General features: G+C 39.8%; 1 protein-coding gene across 2 annotated transcripts in view; it reads right to left on the reverse strand.

Annotated features, from left to right (window-relative positions):
* The window catches only part of tube1 (tubulin, epsilon 1), a 45,109-nt gene that overhangs the window by 17,316 nt on the left and 7,646 nt on the right, over positions 1-20,147 (reverse strand). For both annotated transcript variants that reach the window (XM_061986700.1, XM_072916150.1), the window contains exons 4-9: positions 17,392-17,444; positions 17,250-17,301; positions 12,483-12,598; positions 10,415-10,536; positions 2,091-2,278; positions 1,853-2,022 (exon numbers count right to left, since the gene is read on the reverse strand). In XM_061986700.1, coding sequence (XP_061842684.1) covers positions 1,853-2,022; positions 2,091-2,278; positions 10,415-10,536; positions 12,483-12,598; positions 17,250-17,301; positions 17,392-17,444 — 701 coding nt within the window. The remainder of the gene's footprint in view (positions 1-1,852; positions 2,023-2,090; positions 2,279-10,414; positions 10,537-12,482; positions 12,599-17,249; positions 17,302-17,391; positions 17,445-20,147) is intronic.

Here is a 20,147-nt window from a genome sequence, read left to right on the forward strand (position 1 = left end):
TACCCCATACCCCCCCCCCCCCCAACTCAACCCCCCCAGCCAGCCCCAAACACATGTGTCAGGAACACATGTGGAAGCAGATTTTTACATGATAATTTATCATATTGTAGCTGTTTATTACACTTTTCATTCATATTTTGCTGTTTGTTACATTTTTGTTGTGTTTTGCTTGATTGTAAAAGATACACAACTATGGAGAAGCTGCTCTGAGGAGTAAAATATGTTGTTAATATTCAGTCTTTTGTTGTTCATAATTAATATTTTAAATCCCACTTTCTTTATGTTAATGTACATTTTGAGTGTCCCATTCAGTAAAAAACTGTAAAATTCTATTCGGTTTCTTTGAGGTGGTCTGTCATAATCATACTTGCCAACCCTCCCGGATTTTCCGGGAGACTCCCGAAATTCAGCGCCTCTCCCGAAAACCTCCCGGGACAAATTTTCTCCCGAAAATGTCCCGAAATTCAGGCGGAGCTGGAGGCCACGCCCCCTCCAGCTCCATGCGGACCTGAGTGACGTGTTGACAGTCTGTTCACACGTCCGCTTTCCCACAATATAAACAGCTAATGATGGAGGGCGAGTTCTTGGTTTCTTATGTGGGTTTATTGTTAAGCAGTTTCATTAACGTCCTCCCAGCGCGGTAACAACACACAACAACAGCAGTCAAGTTTTCGTCTGCCGTAAAGCAGTTCATCTGCCGTAAACAGCAATGTTGTGACACTTTTAAACAGGACAATACTGCCATCTACTGTACATGCATATGTGACCCACCCATAATGTGTCACATTTTTGTGTTGATTTATTTATTTTATTTTGTGGTTTGAATTTGTTTTTGGAGCTGTCATTACACATTTATCAGTATTCACATTGGTCAGTAGGGGGCAGTAGGGCGTTTCTTCCCAATTGAATGCTATCACCTGCAGACCGGAAGTGTCTTGTCATTCTGATGAGCGCGACCAGTCTGTGAACAATTGAAACGTCCTGTGTGCTTTTTCCTCCTGTATAACAGGTTAGTTTTGGTGAATCAACTCACTGAATAATATCCATGTGATCTTTATAAGTTTAAGTGCACATTCTGATGGTGGAGCCTAACTCTAAAGTGTTTGTGAGTTGTAGTTTGTATTTGTGAATGAATCCAGTGCACAGCTGCAGTAATCAATACAAAAAGGCGACGTGAGTGCGCAATGTTTATATAGGAACTTCTGATCCTAATTCAGACTCCCAAATTAGAGCTCCCGTTTTCTTATTGATTTTATAATGTATATTTGTATAATGTGTGTGTGTTCTGAAATAGTGACAGAGAATAGAACAAGGATGGACAATTCAACCCTTAACAATGAGTAGATGAGTGTTATGTGTGTGTATATGTGTAAATAAATGAACACTGAAATTCAAGTATTTCTTTTATTTATATATATATATATATATATATATATATATATATATATATATATATATATATATATATATATATGTAATAAAATATATATATATACATAGCTAGAATTCACTGAAAGTCAAGTATTTTTATATATATATATATCTTAACCACGCCCCAACCACGCCCCTCACCCCCACCCCCCGAAATCGGAGGTCTCAAGGTTGGCAAGTATGGTCATAATGTTTTTAGAACTCTATGGGACATTGTGACATTTGGTGTTAGTGTTCCTGGAAAGAAGGGAGCCAAACACACATACTGTACAGCAGCTTTTTACATCTAAAAGTGAATATATCATTTATACACACATACACATTGGCCCCACCAGACACATTTTCTCTCTCAATGTGGCCCCCAGGTCCAAATATTTGCCCAGCTCTGGTGTAGAGGGTTATCTTGTTGGGGGAAACGTACCTGGTAATGTCCAGCAACATTTTAGCCACAATGTTATTCATGGCATCAAAAGGCCTCTCGGACCCTGTCAGCCCATCCTTTCTTGGGACTAGGACGTCGCCTTTTGGGATGGACCTGGACTGTTGGCCATGGCACGTATGTGTGATCTTGTTCAAAATGTCAATCAGTGCCTGAGGAAGGAAGGAGAAGCAGGTTAGAAAAACAGACAAGATGACGTGATGTTTGTATAAAAACAAACCTGATTTTCAACAGGCAGGACACAGTCTGCGTTCTCTGTGAGCTCTCTCATAGCCAGGATGCTGTTGTAGGGGGATATGATGACATCGTCCTCTATGGACGGGTAGACGGGGGTGACAATACGACACACTCCAGGGAATTCATCCTTGAGAAGGGAGAGCACTTTGGTCCCTAGCCCGGAACCTGTACCTGGAGTCACAAAGAATGTGTGCTTTCTTGATGTTTTCATGAATTATACAGTTGGGAGGGGATTCATACGGCCCCATTCCTAGGTGGATCTCTCCTGATCATTTTGCACTGTATACTGACTGATCTGATACAGGCCTGTGCTAGAATAACTGATCAATAATATTGTGATACGTGTATACGAGCATAGCTTCAATGTATATGGGACCCATCCCTATTCAATTTGGTATTAAATGAATATGCTAACTGAAATCATTGTGATCACGTGTGAAAACAGTTGTGTAAACTTATCAGCGCTAGGGCTGCAGCTAACGATTATTTTTCTATCGATTAATCTATAGATTATTTTTTCGATTAATCGGTTAATCTATAGATTATTTTTTTCGATTAATCTATAGATTATTTTTCCTTTTACCGATTATTTTTTTTATTTAAAATGAAGAGGAAAAAATAAATGTAGGCCAGTTTTTTCAAAAGGCATGGCTTTTATTTACAAAAAAAAAAGTATGGCCACTCAGTCAACATTGACAACAACATGACAAAATATTCTGTAACAATGTAAACATTTAAAACTTTTAACATTTAACAAAATTAAAAGTAGCTTATTTGCTTTTTAATGTGCAAATATAAAAGTAAACATCCAGTGCAAATCTTAATATTCTGGAATAGTATAAGCATTTCAAAAGTAAAAGTATTGCTTATTTTGCTTTAAAATGTGCAAAAATAAAGATAAACATCCAATACAAAAAAGTGCAAAACGGAAATATTCTGTAACAAGTGTAAACATTTCAACAAAAGTAAAAGTATTGCTTATTTGCTCAAATGTGCAAAAATAAAGCTAAACATCCAATACAAAAAAGTGTACAGTGTAAACATTTCAACAAAAGTAAAAGTATTGCTTATTTTGCTTAATAACACAACAATGATAGTATGATTAAAGTGAAAGTTAATTGTTGGTTTGTACATAGTATATGTAACTGTTAATGTTGTAAAAGGTATTTGCACAACTAATTAACGTTAGCGTTTGTGACACGTCTTGTGCCGTGGGGTTCTTTCAGGACCGACAGACTGAACGCCAGACGGCTTTGCCAGGTTTACAATCTTTTAATTTTACACAAAGTCTTTTCTCTTCCAACTCTTTTCTCTTTCTTTCCTCGCTTTTCAGCTCCTCTTCCTCGCTCGCTCGTCGTCCCCTGTCTCTTGCGGCGTCGCTCCCGGCGCGCCCCGCCTCGCCGCTCGCTCGCCGCCGTCGCCTCTCCACAGCGTTAGAGGAGCGCGTCTTTGTAAACACTGAACAGGCACGCCAAACGCGCCTCTCAGAGCAAACGGTGCTTTAGTTTATGAATTTACAACGCAGATACAAATGACACATTCATGTTTTTGTGTAATAATGACAACGTATACGCACGCGGACGATTGACTTGTTGATGGTGATGGCAAGAACGCTGTCGGGGGTTTTCTTTTCAAATGTTCGTTCATAGCCGTTGTGCTGCTATGATAGGCCATTTCCGCTCGACACAGTGTGCATACAACAACATTATTAGGCCGTTTATTGAAATACTCCGACACTTTTGACGACTTTTGGCGTGCTTTTTTCCCCTCGCTCGCATCGTCTGCTTTGCGCTCCGCCATGACAGTAGTGTGACGTAAATATGCGACGCGCCGACGCACAAAAACGGCGTCGACGTATTTACGTAACCGATGACGTCGTTTCAGCCTTAATCAGCGCACACACACACACACACACACACACACACACACACACACACACACACACACACACACACACACACACACAGATGAGCAGCAGTTGGAATAAATAATAAGAAAGTTGTGAAGTTAGTGTAGTGAATCACCTACTAAATTACTTAGATCAGTGGTCCCCAAACCTTTTTGTAACTGCAGACCGGTCAACGCTTGAAAAATTGTTCCACGGACCGGGGGGGAGCATATGGTAATTTTTTTTTAATTTTTTTTTTTTTGTCATAAAAAAATACAATCATGTGTGCTTACGGACTGTATCCCTGCAGACTGTATTGATATATAATGTAGGAACCAGAAATATTAATAACAGAAAGAAACAACCCTTTTGTGCGAATGAGTGTGAATGAGTGTAAATGGGGGAGGGAGTTTTTTTTGTGTTAGTGCACTAATTGTAAGTGTATCTTGTGGTTTTTATGTTGATTTAATAAAAAAAATAAAAAATTAAAAAATGTTTTTTTTGTGCAGCCCGGTACCGGGCCACGGCCCGGTGGTTGGGGACCACTGACTTAGATGATCCACCTACCGTATTTTTCGGAGTATAAGTCGCTCCGGAGTATAAGTCGCACCACCCAAAAATGCATAATAAAGAAGGAAAAAACATATATGTCGCACTGGAGTATACGTCACATTTTTTGGAGAAATGTATTTGATAAAAGCCAACAGCAAGAATAGACATTTGAAAGGCAATTTAAAATAAATAAAGAATAGTGAACAACAGGCTGAATAAGTGTACGTTATATGAGGCATAAATAACCAACTGGTATGTTAACGTAACATATTATGGTAAGAGTCATTCAAATAACTATAACATATAGAACATGCTATACAATCTGTCACTCCTAATCGCTAAATCCCATGAAATCTTATACGTCTAGTCTCTTACGTGAATGATTTTATTTGATATTTTACGCTAATGTGTTCATCATTTCACACATAAGTCGCTCCTGAGTATAAGTCGCACCCATACTTGCCAACCTTGAGACCTTTGATTTTGGGAGGTGGGGGGTGGAGGGTGGGGGGTGTGGTCGGGGGTGGGGTTAAGAGGGGAGGAGTATATTGACAGCTAGAATTCACCAAGTCAAGTATTTAATACACACACACACATATATATATATATATGCAAGATGGCGCCAGTATGTGCTTTGGCCTGCCGTCTCTCGCTGTCAGCTCTGTTCGTTTTTGTGTTTTTTGCGTCTATTTTCGTTTCTGTCAGCTCACTGCTTGTGTATGACCGCCAAACACTGTTGGATCTTTGCCCCTCTCCCACTGATATGATCAACTTCGACGTTGGTTTTTCGACGTCCCAGTCAGCTTTTTCACCTGGCCGGATTCCTGCCTTCCTTTCCCGCCCCCTGGCTCCTCTCCCCCGGCGGAAGCGTCTCCGGCGCCGCGGTAAACGTGGCGGCCAGCTGGTGAAAGTTAGGGCACTCCTGGCCCGGCTTCCCGTGGCTCCCCGAAGGAGGAATGGTGCGGTATCCGGTCTCCTCCTGCACCCACGCTCGCTCGATCCGATCGGCTCCTGGCTGGTTCCTATCGTTGGTTTGGAGGAAGAAGCTTGCCGTCGTCGCTCCTGCTGTCCCCGCCCCCGGAGGCGCGGGGTGGATCACCGCCACCTGCGGGCTGTGTGTCGGGCCCCACCCGGATTAATTGCGGCCTTGGACGTGCTGGCCCCCGCCAGGTTCGGTCTTGTGAACGCAAGATCTTTGACAAACAAAACTTTTATCCTGAAGGATTTCTTCACTTCCCGCGGACTGGACTTCCTCTGTGTGACGGAGACATGGCTGAGAGCCGGTGAGTCCGCCCCTCTTAATGAACTTCTGCCTCCGGAGTGTTCCTACTTTAATTCCCCACGGCCGTCCGGTCGAAAAGGAGGAGGATTAGCAGTCGTTTTTAAAAATGACTTTAAATGCCGTCAGATCCGCCTACAATCCTCCTTTTCAAGCTTCGAACTGTGCATGTTTGAACTGGGTCTTTCTGATGTCGTCCTGTGTGCCGTCATCTATCGACCACCCAAGTACCACAAAGACTTTATAACTGACTTTTCTGAATTTCTGGCTGAAATCCTGCCCAAATATGATCGTGTCCTTATTGTGGGTGATTTTAATATTCACACCTGCTGTCCAGACGAGCCGCTTTCCAGGAGCTTCCTGAATATAATCGACTCATTTAACTTTGTACAGTCTGTGTGTGGTTCTACACATGAACGCGGGCATACACTCGATTTAGTGCTCTCGTATGGTTTGTGTGTTTTTAATTTGGACATTTGCGACGCTGTGTTCTCTGATCACATGCCGATCCTGTTTGATATTGCCACGCAGTGTCCAGTTAAATTGTGCGCACCGCCCCAACGCTCTCGCATGTTTAATTCTTCGTCTCCTGCTCGGTTCTCCTCTATTTTTTCGACTCGTTGTGATGATAATTCTGCAGCATCTGTGTGTCTGAATACTGAAGAGTTGGTTTCTGGGTTCAACTCTATCTGTTTACAAACACTGGACACGATCGCCCCTTTCAAATGCCGCCGCGCTAAAACCACGCCTCAGCCCTGGTTGAATGACGTCACTCGGGCTGCCAGGCGCGTATGTAGAAGAGCAGAGAGAAAATGGAAAAAAGACAGGCTGCATGTGTCCTTTGCCATTTTTAAAGAAAGCCTGTTTTCCTTTCAGATGACTGTAAAAGCAGAAATGAATATATATCTATCTCAGATTATATCTTCTAACTGTAACAACCCCAGAGTTCTGTTTAAAACTATTAACACTGTCATTGATGCTCCCAAATCTGCTGGTTTTGATGCTTCTTTTGAATTCTGTGAAAATTGTCTCCATTTTTTCACTGACAAAATTGTGTCAACTAGAGCCAGTCTATCTCAGCCTTCATATGACCCTTCTGTTCCCCTGCATTTCTCTTCTGTTTTCCATCAGTTTGAGCCGGTGTCCTTTTCTTTTTTAAGTGACACAGTTAGTCATATGAAGCCCTCTGGTTCTCCTGCAGATGCCCTCCCACCTCGCCTGTTTAAGGAGGTACTTGCTACTATTGGACCAAGTGTCCTTAACATTATCAATAGTAGCCTCTCTTCTGGAATAGTTCCAGTAGAGTTTAAACATGCAGTGGTACGACCTCTACTTAAAAAACCCAGCCTCGACCCCTCTCTCCTCTCTAACTTCAGACCTATCTCTAATCTTCCATACATTTCCAAAATATTAGAGAAGGTTGTCTACAGTCAGTTGTTGCCCTTCTTAGAGGATAATGGTATCACTGAGCTGTTCCAGTCCGGTTTTAAAGCCCTCCACAGCACAGAGTCAGCGCTTCTAAAAGTTTTTAACGATGTCCTCCTGTCCACTGATTCTGGTAAATATGTTGTCCTGGTGCTTTTAGATCTGTCTGCTGCGTTCGACACCGTCGACCACGCCACCTTAATCACTCGTCTTGAGAACTGTGTGGGCATTAAGGGCGCCGCCCTCAACTGGTTCCGGTCGTACCTAACCGACAGGAGTTTTTGTGTAAAAGTAGACAGTTTTATGTCGTCCACAGCTCCTTTACCACATGGGGTCCCCCAGGGCTCAATCCTTGCCCCAATTTTATTTGCACTTTACCTTCTCCCCCTTGGTTCTATTTTTAGGAAGTACAGTATTGCATTTCATTTTTATGCCGATGATTGCCAGATTTATTTTCCCATGGCACAAAATAACACGGTTCAACGTCTTATTGACTGCCTGCACGACATCAAAGTCTGGCTTTCAGCTAACTTCCTGAGCCTAAATGAAGATAAAACAGAAGTTATGTTGTTCGGTCCAAGTCGCTCTCCCTCCCCCAACGTTGACCTCGGCACTCTGACCCCGTATCTCAGCGACTCTGTCACAAACCTGGGGGTAAAGTTTGACTCAGATTTTAAATTCGAAAAACAAATCAGCAGCGTCGTTCAAAAAAGCTTTTATCAATTACGCCAAATAGCGAAAGTGAAACCGCTTCTATCAAGACATGATCTTGAGAAATTAATCCACGCTTTTATCTCGACTCGTCTTGACTACTGCAATGCCCTGTATGTTGGCATTAGCCAGGCCTCCCTCGCCCGCCTGCAGCTCGTGCAGAACTCTGCTGCTCGTCTGCTAACACAGACCCGCAGACGTGAGCACATCACCCCTATTTTAGCGTCCCTTCACTGGCTCCCTGTGCGTTACCGAATACATTTTAAACTCCTTTTATTTGTTTTTAAATGTCTAAACAACCTCGCGCCAACCTATCTCTCCGACCTCCTTCAGCCTTACTGCCCCACCCGATCCTTAAGATCAGCCGATCAGCTGCTGTTGACGGTCCCTGACACAAGGCTGAAGCTTAGAGGTGACAGAGCTTTTGCCGTTGCTGCTCCCAAGCTCTGGAACGACCTACCCCTGAGTGTTAGACAAGCCTCCTCTCTTCCTGTTTTTAAATCTCTCTTAAAAACATACTTTTATTCCATGGCTTTTAACACTGAGTGATATCCATCCTGCAATGGCGCCCCATAATACACCTGCTGTGATCCTGTTTTTATGTTTTTATGTTTTTATTAATTCTATTTTAATTATTTATTTTTTATCGTGTTCTGTTTGTATTGTGTTGTGTTTGCTCGGTACTCGTTTTATCTTTTAACCTGTTCATTGTACAGCACTTTGGCTACCCCTGTGGTAAATTTTAAATGTGCTCTATAAATAAAGTTGATTTGATTTGATTTGATATATATATATATATATATATATATATATATATATATGTGTATATATATATGTATGTGTGGGAAAAAAAATCACAAGACTATTTCATCTCTACAGGCCTGTTTCATGAGGGGGGGTACCCTCAATCATCAGGAGATTTTAATGGGAGCATTCGCATACCATGGTTTATATAGGGCACAGAGTGGGTGGGTACAGGCTGGCCTAGGGGCGTGGTGATTGGCTCATGTGTTACCTAGGAGGTGTTTCCGTCTATGGCGGCATGTTGCTACAATTTCGCTGCGCTTGTTGAGGGATGACAGGTCTGGATGGTAAATAATAAACAGTTTCTCTTTCAAGCATAGGTTGCATCTTTTATTACCACTATTGTAAGGTGTGCTGGATGCAAGAATTCGCCATGTTATTGAATATTCAACATTATTGTCTTTGAGGTCCCAAATGTGTTTGCTGAGTTCTGTGGTATTTCGCAGGTTTTTGTTCCTGAAAGAAGCCTTGTGGTTGTTCCATCTGGTTTTGAATTCACCCTCGGTTAATCCTACATATGTGTCGGATGTGTTAATGTCCTTGCGTATTACCTTAGATTGGTAGACAACTGATGTTTGTAAGCACCCCCCGTTGAGGGGGCAATCAGGTTTCTTTCGACAGTTACATGCTTTGTTGGTTTTGGAGTCGCTCTGACTGGGGGTCGACGGCTCATTTGCAATTGTTTTGTTGTGGTTTGAGATGATTTGTCGTATATTGTTCATGCAGCTGTAGCTCAATTTAATGTTGTTCTTGTTGAATACTTATATATATATATGCATATTTTCAGGATATATATATATATATATCCTGAAAATATGCAAACAAAGCTGTGTTTAGATAATTGATACTTCAAACTTGCATAAATAAATATTAAGGAATATAACATAACTTGGCTTCTGAGAGCTTCAAAATGTAATGAATAAAATGCTAAAGTTGTTGATAAACAAGCAATTATTTTAATAATTAAATATGGTCATTATAAATGAATTATTATGATAATTTAAAATTAATTATTTCAAATATGTTTATTTTAATGTATAATTCTATGGCTGGATGTACTAAGGAGTCAGAAAAAATACAAATAAAAATACAATTAATTTTGATGTTTTTAGCAAAATATAGTAAAAATGTATTTAGTTATTTAAAAAAAAAAAAATATATATATATATATTTATTTTTAGGTAAGATAAACATAATAATACAATTTGTCTCTAGTCTGGATGATTTAGTTCTTGTCACCCTGTTGTCCTCCCGTCGTGAAAAAAGGCTGTCCTCACTCAGGTCCTCGTGGAGCTGGAGGGGGCGTGGCCTCCAGCTCCGGCTGAAAATCGGGAGATTTTCGGGAGAATATTTGTCCCGGGAGGTTTTCGGGAGAGGCGCTGAATTTCGGGAGTCTCCCGGAAAATTCGGGAGGGTTGGCAAGTATGGTCGCACCGGCCAAACTATGAAAAAAAACTGCCACTTATAGTCCGAAAAATACGGTATATATATATGTGTATATATATATATATATACTTTTCAAAAAATGCCCAACTCTGCAGTGATGCAGGTAAATATACTGTAGCCTAACGGGACTGAAAGCTGGAAGTGCCTGTAAGTCACATGACAGGATGTGGTCGTTGGCAAGCAGGGAGTTGCAGAGTCTTACCTCCTCCCATAGAGTTGAGAAGAAAAAAGGACTGCAGACAGTCACATTGTTCTGCTGCTTTTCTCAGCTTGTCCACTATCTTGTCTCTGTAGATTGAGCCATACGTCATGTGTCCAACGGCCCTGATAGGAAAGAAGAGTAGATACGTTGTAGATAGTAATACATTGTCTCTGCATTTTGGAAACATGCATTAAAGAGAAGTTATGCCCAAGGCCGCTTTAATGCACGGGCTTATCCGGCCGGGCTGAAGCCCTAGGGCCCCCACCCAATTAGGAGCCCCCGATTGAAGGCACAATGCAATGATTGGTGTTCATAGCTGTCAATCAGAGCTGCTTTGGACATTTTCATGAACGGAATTATTTAAAAAATGGATGATATTGTTGCAATGTTGCTGTTCCGGTGAGTGAAATCATGATTATTTTTTGTTTTTGTCAAGCTATCAATTGTTTCAGTCAACCTCTACCTACTGTTGTCCCGATACCAATACTTTGGTACTGCTACCAAAATGTATTTTGATACTTTTCTAAATAAAGGGCACCACAAAAAATGTCATTATTGACTTTAACAAAAAATGTTAGTGTACATGAAACATATGTTTATTATTGTCATTTAGTCCTTAAATAAAATGTTGAACATACTAGACAACTTGTCTTTTAGTAGTAAGTAAACAAGGTGTTTAATGATAATGCAAGCATGTTCAACACATATAGTTAATATTGTTAATACATTAAAGGTGTTTAATGATAATACAAGTATGTTTAATACATATAGTTAATATTGTTAACAAGTTAAAGGTGTTTAATGATAATGCAAGCATGTTTAACACATATAGTTAATATTGTTAATACATTAAAGGTGTTTAATGATAATACAAGCATGTTTAACACAAATAGTTAATATTGTTAACAACTTAAAGGTGTTTAAAGATAATACAAGCATGTTTAACACATATAGTTAATATTGTTAACAACTTAAAGGTGGTTAAAGATAATACAAGCATGTTTAACACATATAGTTAATATTGTTAACAACTTAAAGGTGGTTAAAGATAATACAAGCATGTTTAACACATATAGTTAATATTGTTAACAAGTTAAAGGTGGTTAAAGATAATACATGCATGTTTAACACATATAGATTCCTTTCTTTCATGAAGACAAGAATATAAGTTGGTGTATTACCTGATTGTGATGACTTGCATTGATAGGAATCAGACAGTGGTGATGATAAGGTCCGCATTTTCGAATGGAGGAGAAAAAAAGTCCTCCTTTCTGCCCAATACCACATGAAAGTGGTTGGTTTTTGGCATCTTATTTGTCCAGCTTCCGTACTCCTTTGTATACACTTTACAAGAAATACATTGTCGGCAAACTCCGTAGCTTGCTAGCTTGTGCACGCCAGCTTTCTGAGACTCTTATTTTGGTAGCGCAGGCAGGATGAAGCAGAGCTTTTATTGTGCAACTGTGCAGTCGGTCTTTGGAGTTTTGACGACAGGTACGGCGCCAGAGTCTGTTGAAATAAAGTGTTTCTCGCCTTCCAGTCGGTCATTTTAATGAGCTGGCAGCAGCCAGCGTCATCTCAGAAGACCCTCGGGTGCCGTGAATGTCAATCAAGTGACGAAAGTGACGTCATAGTGAACATTTATGATCGCTCGTTTTTAGGACTATTTTTTTAATGCCTGGCTGGTGATCGACTGACACACCCTCCGAGATCGACCGGTAGCTCGCGATCGACGTAATGAGCACCCCTGATCTACATCAACTATATGATTTGTCCGAGTAGCTGGACAGGACAACATTTAAAAAAATTTCAAAAACGATCGACGTCGACAAATGTATTGAGTTCATTTTCATTTATTGTTTGATTAATTGGTTTATTGACTATGGGCCAAGGCCTCGCTACTGTAGAGCCTATCCCAGCTGCAGTCTCCTACTAGCCTTACATGGATGTTTTGTAATGTGTGAGGAATCTGGAATAGCCCAAGAAAACCAAGGAATGTACTGTATGTAGAAATATGCAAACTCCATTTGGTTGTTGCTTGTTTACAGAATAAAATTGGATGTCTCACCAGTTGTTGCCTGCACCTGACACATCTGTGAGAAGCTGAGTGCTGTGGAACACATCTCTCAAAGGGCCCTGAAGGATCTCACTGACCACACCTTCCTCCATGTCCACCAGCACTGCCTGCAGATGCCATATAGTACACAATATTGGGTATTAGTCTTTATGCATTGTTTATGACGTGGCTAACACAGTCATTCTCAAATAGTGGGTCAGGACTACACTCCAGTATTCATGTTGGAACCATACCCAAACTTGCAGCTAGGTGCTCAATCTAGTCAACAGTTGCCTGTTCTACACAGAACTGCTCCCTTTGATGGAATGTCCACTTTTCAAGTACTCCAGTGTTTATGCCCACAGGAATCAATAAGGGAATCTTTAACAAAACTGGCAAATGATTACCAGGAATCCAAACCCCAGAAACCGATTCTCAACAAGAACTAGTGATGCCGTCCTACAATACCCAGTTTCTGCTCTCTTTATATCTGTGTGCTTATAACAGATGTCTTTATTCCTTCTCTCACACATTTAGTAGTTTTATTGGACTTGCAAAGCATCCCATCTCTGTTTCACCACTTCACTTTCAGCTAGCTAGCTGCTAAGCTAGCAAAGCTAAGCTAATCCTGGTCCAAAGCTACTGCGCGCCGAAGACAGCAAGAACTCCATCTATTCATCCATTTTCTACTGCTTGTCCCTCTCGCGGCCGCGGAGGATGCTGGGAGGCGGGGTACAAACTGGACAACACCGATAGACAACATTCACACACTAGGGACCATTTAGTGTTGTCAATCAACCTATCCCCAGGTGCATGTCTTTGGAGGTGGGAGGGGCCTATCCCCAGGTGCATGTCTTTGGAGGTGGGAGGGGCAGTTTAGTAGTTTAGTAAACCAGCAACAATTAAATGTATTTCCGGGGCCTGAACTTCCGATATTGAAGCTAATCTTAGGGAGCTGACTTGCAACAGGCCTAGCAAACATGTACGACAGGCTAATTGCACCACTAGCTACTCGAACATAGTTGCACACCTCGGCTCCAATGACACTAGGATGAGCCAGTCAGAGATTACAAAGAGGAACATAGCTAGGACTTGTAATCTGCCTAGAAAGATGTCCAGGCATCAAGTACTGTACTTGTCTCTGGCCCCCTGCCTGCGAGAGGCAATGATGAGAGATATAACAGATTAGTCTCGCTTAAAAAGTGGCTGGCTAGCTTCTGTAGACAACAGGGACTAACATTTATTGATAATTGGCTCTCTTTCTGGGGCAAACCGGGCTTGCTTCACCCTAACCAGGAAGGCGCCATTATCCTTACTAGGAACATAGATTATTGTTTGAGTCACACTTGACTAACTACACTAGAGCAAGCCCGGTCACAGGTAATTACAGTCTCTGTTAGTCCGGGTGAGGAGTCAGTTAAGCTAGAACTAACCAGCGCCAGGCTGGAAAATTCCAGCACACGTAGCATTTTTCCTAGAATAATACATAACCCACATCATGTTTTTCTCCAGTGACTGTGCCAGAGGTGGACATGCATTTTACTGAGGTGGCAAATTGTGATGCGTTCAGTGTATCGCAGCACCAAGCACACAATCTCAAGATCTTCAAGATATCAATTCCTAGATGTGATCGAAATTATTTAAAGGGCACTACACGAAATAAATGTAATGTTATTAATATCTGCACGACAAATACCATGAACAAAAATGCCTCAAAACATCGGAGAAAATGCAAAAGAGTAACCGTACAATATTTGTGACGACGAAGGGGTCTCACACTCCTGGTGCACAGGTCAATAGCTAACTTAATAGGGGTCTCACACTCCTAGTGCACAGGTCAATAGCTAACTTAACAGGGGTCTCACACTCCTGGTGCACAGGTCAATAGCTAACTTAACACCTGGCTCTCCATGCACCGCCATAATGACCAAATTTAAAATACAGTAGTGAAGGAGGCCTAAGCACATAGCGTAGTAGGCCTAAGTATGAATTAAAAACAAAGCAGAGGTTTTATTTAACAGGTATATTTAATATTTTTGGCCACCGTGACATGACACAAACATCATCAACAATGATACTCCATTACACGGTACATATTCACACTTCTCTGGCGTACCACTAGATGGAGACCACGTACCAGCAGTCGCAGAGCCAGAGTATGGCCAACTGCTTTTCAGAGTTGGTCCCCAACTTGGCGCACTGTAGTCAAGTGAGGGGGCGTTGACCAATCAGAGAAGAGTATGGCCAGACAATCTCCTAAATGATTGGTCAATAGCCCCTCACATGTTTACAGGGCGCCATGTTGAGGACCAACTCTGAAAGCGAGTTGGCCATACTCTCTTTATAGTGGTATGTGTATCAAAGTTGTATTTGCCTGAAGTGGGGACACTATTTTATAATTTATATGAATATTATACGTATTTAAAATCTTTATAAGCCCGCCACACACACACTTATAAACATTTCCTATGCCCTTACAACACTTCCTACACTCTATAATCTATGACACAGGTGTCAAACTCAAGAGATCATTTTATCTGGCCCCCAAACACCTGGAAAGTATGTGTCAATAAAGTACTTCATATTTTCTCACTACATGTAATAGATTTTTTTCATTTTGACAGAAAAAATATATGTACTGCTTGAAATTGCACACCTTTTAAACTTTAATAGTATCCAATATCGCAACAAATATTACACTTTCCAAACATGTTTTTGTCTAAATAAAAACACTTCACTTTACAGCAAACTACCCATCAAATGAATACAAATGACAATACATTTTACGTTGTTCTTTAAAGCATATTACTGTAAATTGAACAAAAACTACTACTGTTTTCTGCGTTAAAATTCTGTTGACTGAGCTGCCAGTTTTTGACTGTAAAATCTGCGGTTGCTGTTCTTAACGGTATATTACTGTAAATGGAAAAACGATACATTTGTTTTTAACGGTAGAAAAACTGGCAGCTAAGTTGCCAGTATAAAAAAGAACTTGTACTGTTTTTCCATGAACAATATAATGTTGGAAAAACCCATGTCAATTTAATAGTACAATTCTGGCAACTAGGCTTTTTCCGTTAAAACCTCCCCCAAAACAGTGGTACTGTTTTTCCAGTTACTGTAAAATGTTGTAAAATAATTTAAAAATGCAATATTTTACTGTAAAATGGACAGTCTGCTTAGAACAATTTATATAACTAGTCCTAAGTGTCCCAATACCTTTGTCAAGTTTTAGTCCCAAGTGTCCCAATACTTTTGTCTACTTTTAGTCTGAAGTGTCCCAAGACTTTTGTCTAGTGTACCTACCTTGTCTACATTGTGTGGGCACGTTGGTGCTTCCTGCTTTTAAGCAGCCATCTTAAAAAAACAGCAGCGCAGCAGCATCAGCGCAGCGGTTCTTTGAAGGCTCATAAAATCAAAACCGGAGCAGTTAGAAAAATTATTTCGATAACTTTTATTTGGAAGGGTTCAATCTCTCTCCTGTGTTATTTTGAAGCTGATACGACAAACGCGCTCAGAGGGGATAATGTTTGAAGAGAAGTGACCGGTTTATAAAAAAAATGTGTTTTGAAGGGGAAATTGCAAACTTCCTGTTGATTTTTGCTGGGGGTTGTCAATATATGAAATGTAGGTCTAAGTGAGACCTACATAGAGGTTTTTGTTTCATGTCTCTCCGACCTTCCCAGTGGGAGTTACATGCAGTTTTGTCATGTTTTTCTTCCGAGGAGCAGTTTTTTCTGCGTTTTATTCAAAAATTGCGCTAGAGCGCAATTTTGAGATTTGGTGTTAGGTTTTTTTATTAGATCGCAATTTTTGCCAGTCCTGATGTGTGTGTTCAGTTTGGTGAGTTTTGAAGCATGTTAAGAGGGTGAAAATACAGCTCAAAGAGGCAAAAGTTACTGTTTTTGGTACTTTTTTGTCTTGAAGGGGGAATTGCCAACTTGCTGTTGATTTTTGCCCGAGGAAATTAATTACCGGTAATGAAAAGTAGGTCTAAGTAAGACCTACATAGAGGTTTTTGTTTCATGTCTTTACAACATTCGTACTGGGAGTTATAAGCAGTTTTCTTTCTAGGGGGCGCTAGAGCGCAATTTTGAGTTTTGGGGTTTGGTTTTTTGATAAAAAGTTTTGCCGTATATTACTGATGTGTGTGTAAAATTTGGTGAGTTTTGCATAAGGACTCCCTTTGGGAGTCCTTATGCAATGGGCCATGCGGGCCCTAATTAAAAATGAAATCCAGAGGCAAGTTCCTACATTATTTACTGTTACAAGTGGCCCTCTGATGGCAGCCATAACTGCCATGTGGCCCAACATCACGTTGACATCCCTGCTCTATGACATTTAAACATGGAATTTAAATTGGCACTCAAATGGCTACACTGTAGATGCAATGTGCAGTACAGTAGTATATGTTAAAGTTAAAGTTAAAGTACCAATGATTGTCACACACACACTAGGTGTGGCGAAATTATTCTCTGCATTTGACCCATCACCCTTGATCACCCCCTGGGAGGTGAGGGGAGCAGTGGGCAGCAGCGGTGGCCGCGCCCGGGAATCATTTTTTGGTGATTTAACCCCCAATTCCAACCCTTGATGCTGAGTGCCAAGCAGGGAGGTAATGGGTCCCATTTTTATAGTCTTTGGTATGACTCGGCCGGGGTTTGAACCCACAACCTACCGATCTCAGGGCGGACACTCTAACCACTAGGCCACTGAGTATGTCAGTGGCCTTTGCTGCCACTCTGAAAACAGCCCTAAAAAAAAGTTTTGGGAACCTACCCTAGCTTTCAGCAGTTGTATTCTTCCACCACCAGCCAGATGAGTTCCATCACTGTTAATTGGGGGAAACAAGTGCATAAGTTGACATATGGCAAGCGCATGAATACGGTAACACTAGCAGAATTAAAGCAAACATTACTACCTTGAGTCCACATTACGGAAAAATGTACCAACGGCGTCGTCATATAAGGCACTCTGAATAAGAGAGTAAAGATATATCACATCATTTTTTTTATAGGTGAATCCTGTTCCAACACATGTGGTTTTAAATCGGTCAATCAGGACGTGTAGACTTTCAGACATAAAAACAGGTTTTACAAAAATATACACCCTGTATTTACAATTCATTAATCATATTTTATATATAGTACCTAATGTTTCGGGGGCTCAAAAAGCAGTTGACAAAATTTGGCGTCATTTTAGGAAAAATTGCAAATAAAGGCAATTCAACTGAAAAAGTGGTCACACGTCACTTACTTTTCCAACTTCCTTCACTACAACATGTTCAAATTTGCGCCTCAGGAAGTCTGTAAGTCGCCCAAACTGATCCGCTGTCACTTCTGTTTTGTTTTTGTGTTTGGCTCGTGTTATTACTTTGAGTTCTTGGGTTGTGGCGTTTGTGTTTGTTTATACCAGGGGTGCTCATTACGTCGATCGCGAGCTACCAGTCGATCGTGGAGGGTGTGTCAGTCGATCACCAGCCAGCCATTAAAAAAATAGTCCTAAAAATGAGCGATCATAAATCTTCACTATGACGTCACTTTCGTCACTTGATTGACATTCACGGCACCCGAGGGTCTTCTGAGATGACGCTGGCTGCTGCCAGCTCATTAAAATTAGCGACTGGAAGGCGAGAAACACTTTATTTCAACAGACTCTGGCGCCGCACCTGTCGTCAAAACTTCAAAGACCGACTGCACAGTTGCACAATAAAAGCGCTGCTTCATCCTGCCTGCGCTACCAAAATAAGAGTCTCAGAAAGCTGGCGTGCACAAGCTAGCAAGCTACGGAGTTTGCCGACAATGTATTTCTTGTCAAGTGTATACAAAGGAGTACGGAAGCTGGATAAATAAGATGCCAAAAACCAACCACTTTCATGTGGTATTGGACAGAAAGGAGGACTTTTTTTCTCCTCCATTCGAAAATGCGGACCTTATCAGCACCACTGTCTGATTCCAATCAATGCAAGTCATCAGAATCAGGTAATACACCAACTTATATTCTTGTCTTCATGAAAGAAAGGAATCTATATGTGTTAAACATGCTTGTATTATCTTTAAACACCTTTAACTTATTACCAATATTAACTATAAGTGTTAAACATGCTTGTATTATCTTTAAACACCTTTAACTTATTAACAATATTAACTATATGTGTTAAACATGCTTGCATTATCACTAAACATCTTTAACTTGTTACAATATTAACTATATGTGTTAAACATGCTTGCATTATCACTAAACATCTTTAACTTGTTAACAATATTAACTATATGTGTTAAACATGCTTTCATTATCACTAAACATCTTTAACTTGTTAACAATATTAACTATATGTGTTAAACATGTTTGCATTATCTTTAAACACCTTTAACTTATTAACAATATTAACTATATGTGTTAAACATGCTTGTATTATCATTAAACACCTTTAACTTGTTAACAATATTAACTATATGTATTAAACATACTTGTATTTTCATTAAACACCTTTAATGTATTAACAATATTAACTAAATGTGTTAAACATGCTTGTATTATCTTTAAACACCTTTAACTTGTTAACAATATTAACTATGTGTTAAACATTCTTGTATTATCATTAAACACCTTTAATTTATTAACAATATTAACTATATGTGTTAAACATGCTTGCATTATCACTAAACATCTTTAACTTGTTAACAATATTAACTATATGTGTTAAACATGTTTGTATTATCATTAAACACCTTTAACTTGTTAACAATATTAACTATATGTGTTAAACATGCTTGCATTATCACTAAACACCTTTAACTTGTTAACAATATTAACTATATGTATTAAACATACTTGTATTTTCATTAAACACCTTTAATTTATTAACAATATTAACTAAATGTGTTAAACATGCTTGTATTATCATTAAACACCTTTAAATTGTTAACAAAAACATATGTTTCATAAATAAGTAAATATAAATTATATATATGAATGAGGTAGATCCCCACGACTTGATCAATTGAAAAGTAGCTCGCCTACAGAAAAAGTGTGAGCACCCCTACCATTTATTTATAAACAAATGAATACATATAAATAAGAGCAATGTATGTTTGTCAATGAATTTCTCTGATCAATCGGTAAGTAACTTCTCTCAATTTATTTCTTAATTGAAAAAGTAATTTCTGGTCACAATTTTAGAAAGCGGGACAACTTTAGCTATTTTCATTTTCTCTGAATGGAATGATGGGTTATTGATGAATGTTGATGGTTTTGAAATCTCCTCAATGACCTTTTACAGTCTGGAGATATTCTAGATGTACGTTTCTTTACGACTTTAATAACTTACAATATCTATCATTTTCTTTTCAGTAACTGCGAAGGAACATTAGCTTGGGATTCCGTTCCAGTCCTCGGATGTTGATTGATCAAGCATTTCAATTGCCAAATGTGGCCCCGCATTTACAAAAAAAGCGTTAAACTATCAGCTATATCATCCATATTGTCCCTTTCAACATTGCTAGCCATTAAATAATTAGGGTAACCATTTTTAATGGTGATGTTTAATATTCCTTTAACCTTGTTATTGTTATCATGTAATATTTTGGTATAATAGTCCCACATAATACTGCTCAACTTTTTATATTTATTATTAGCCTCTCTAGTTCTTTGTTTTACACATTCTCTAAAGAGAGT

This window comes from Nerophis lumbriciformis, linkage group LG26 (genome assembly GCF_033978685.3).
Source record: "Nerophis lumbriciformis linkage group LG26, RoL_Nlum_v2.1, whole genome shotgun sequence".
Classification (NCBI taxonomy): domain Eukaryota; kingdom Metazoa; phylum Chordata; class Actinopteri; order Syngnathiformes; family Syngnathidae; genus Nerophis; species Nerophis lumbriciformis.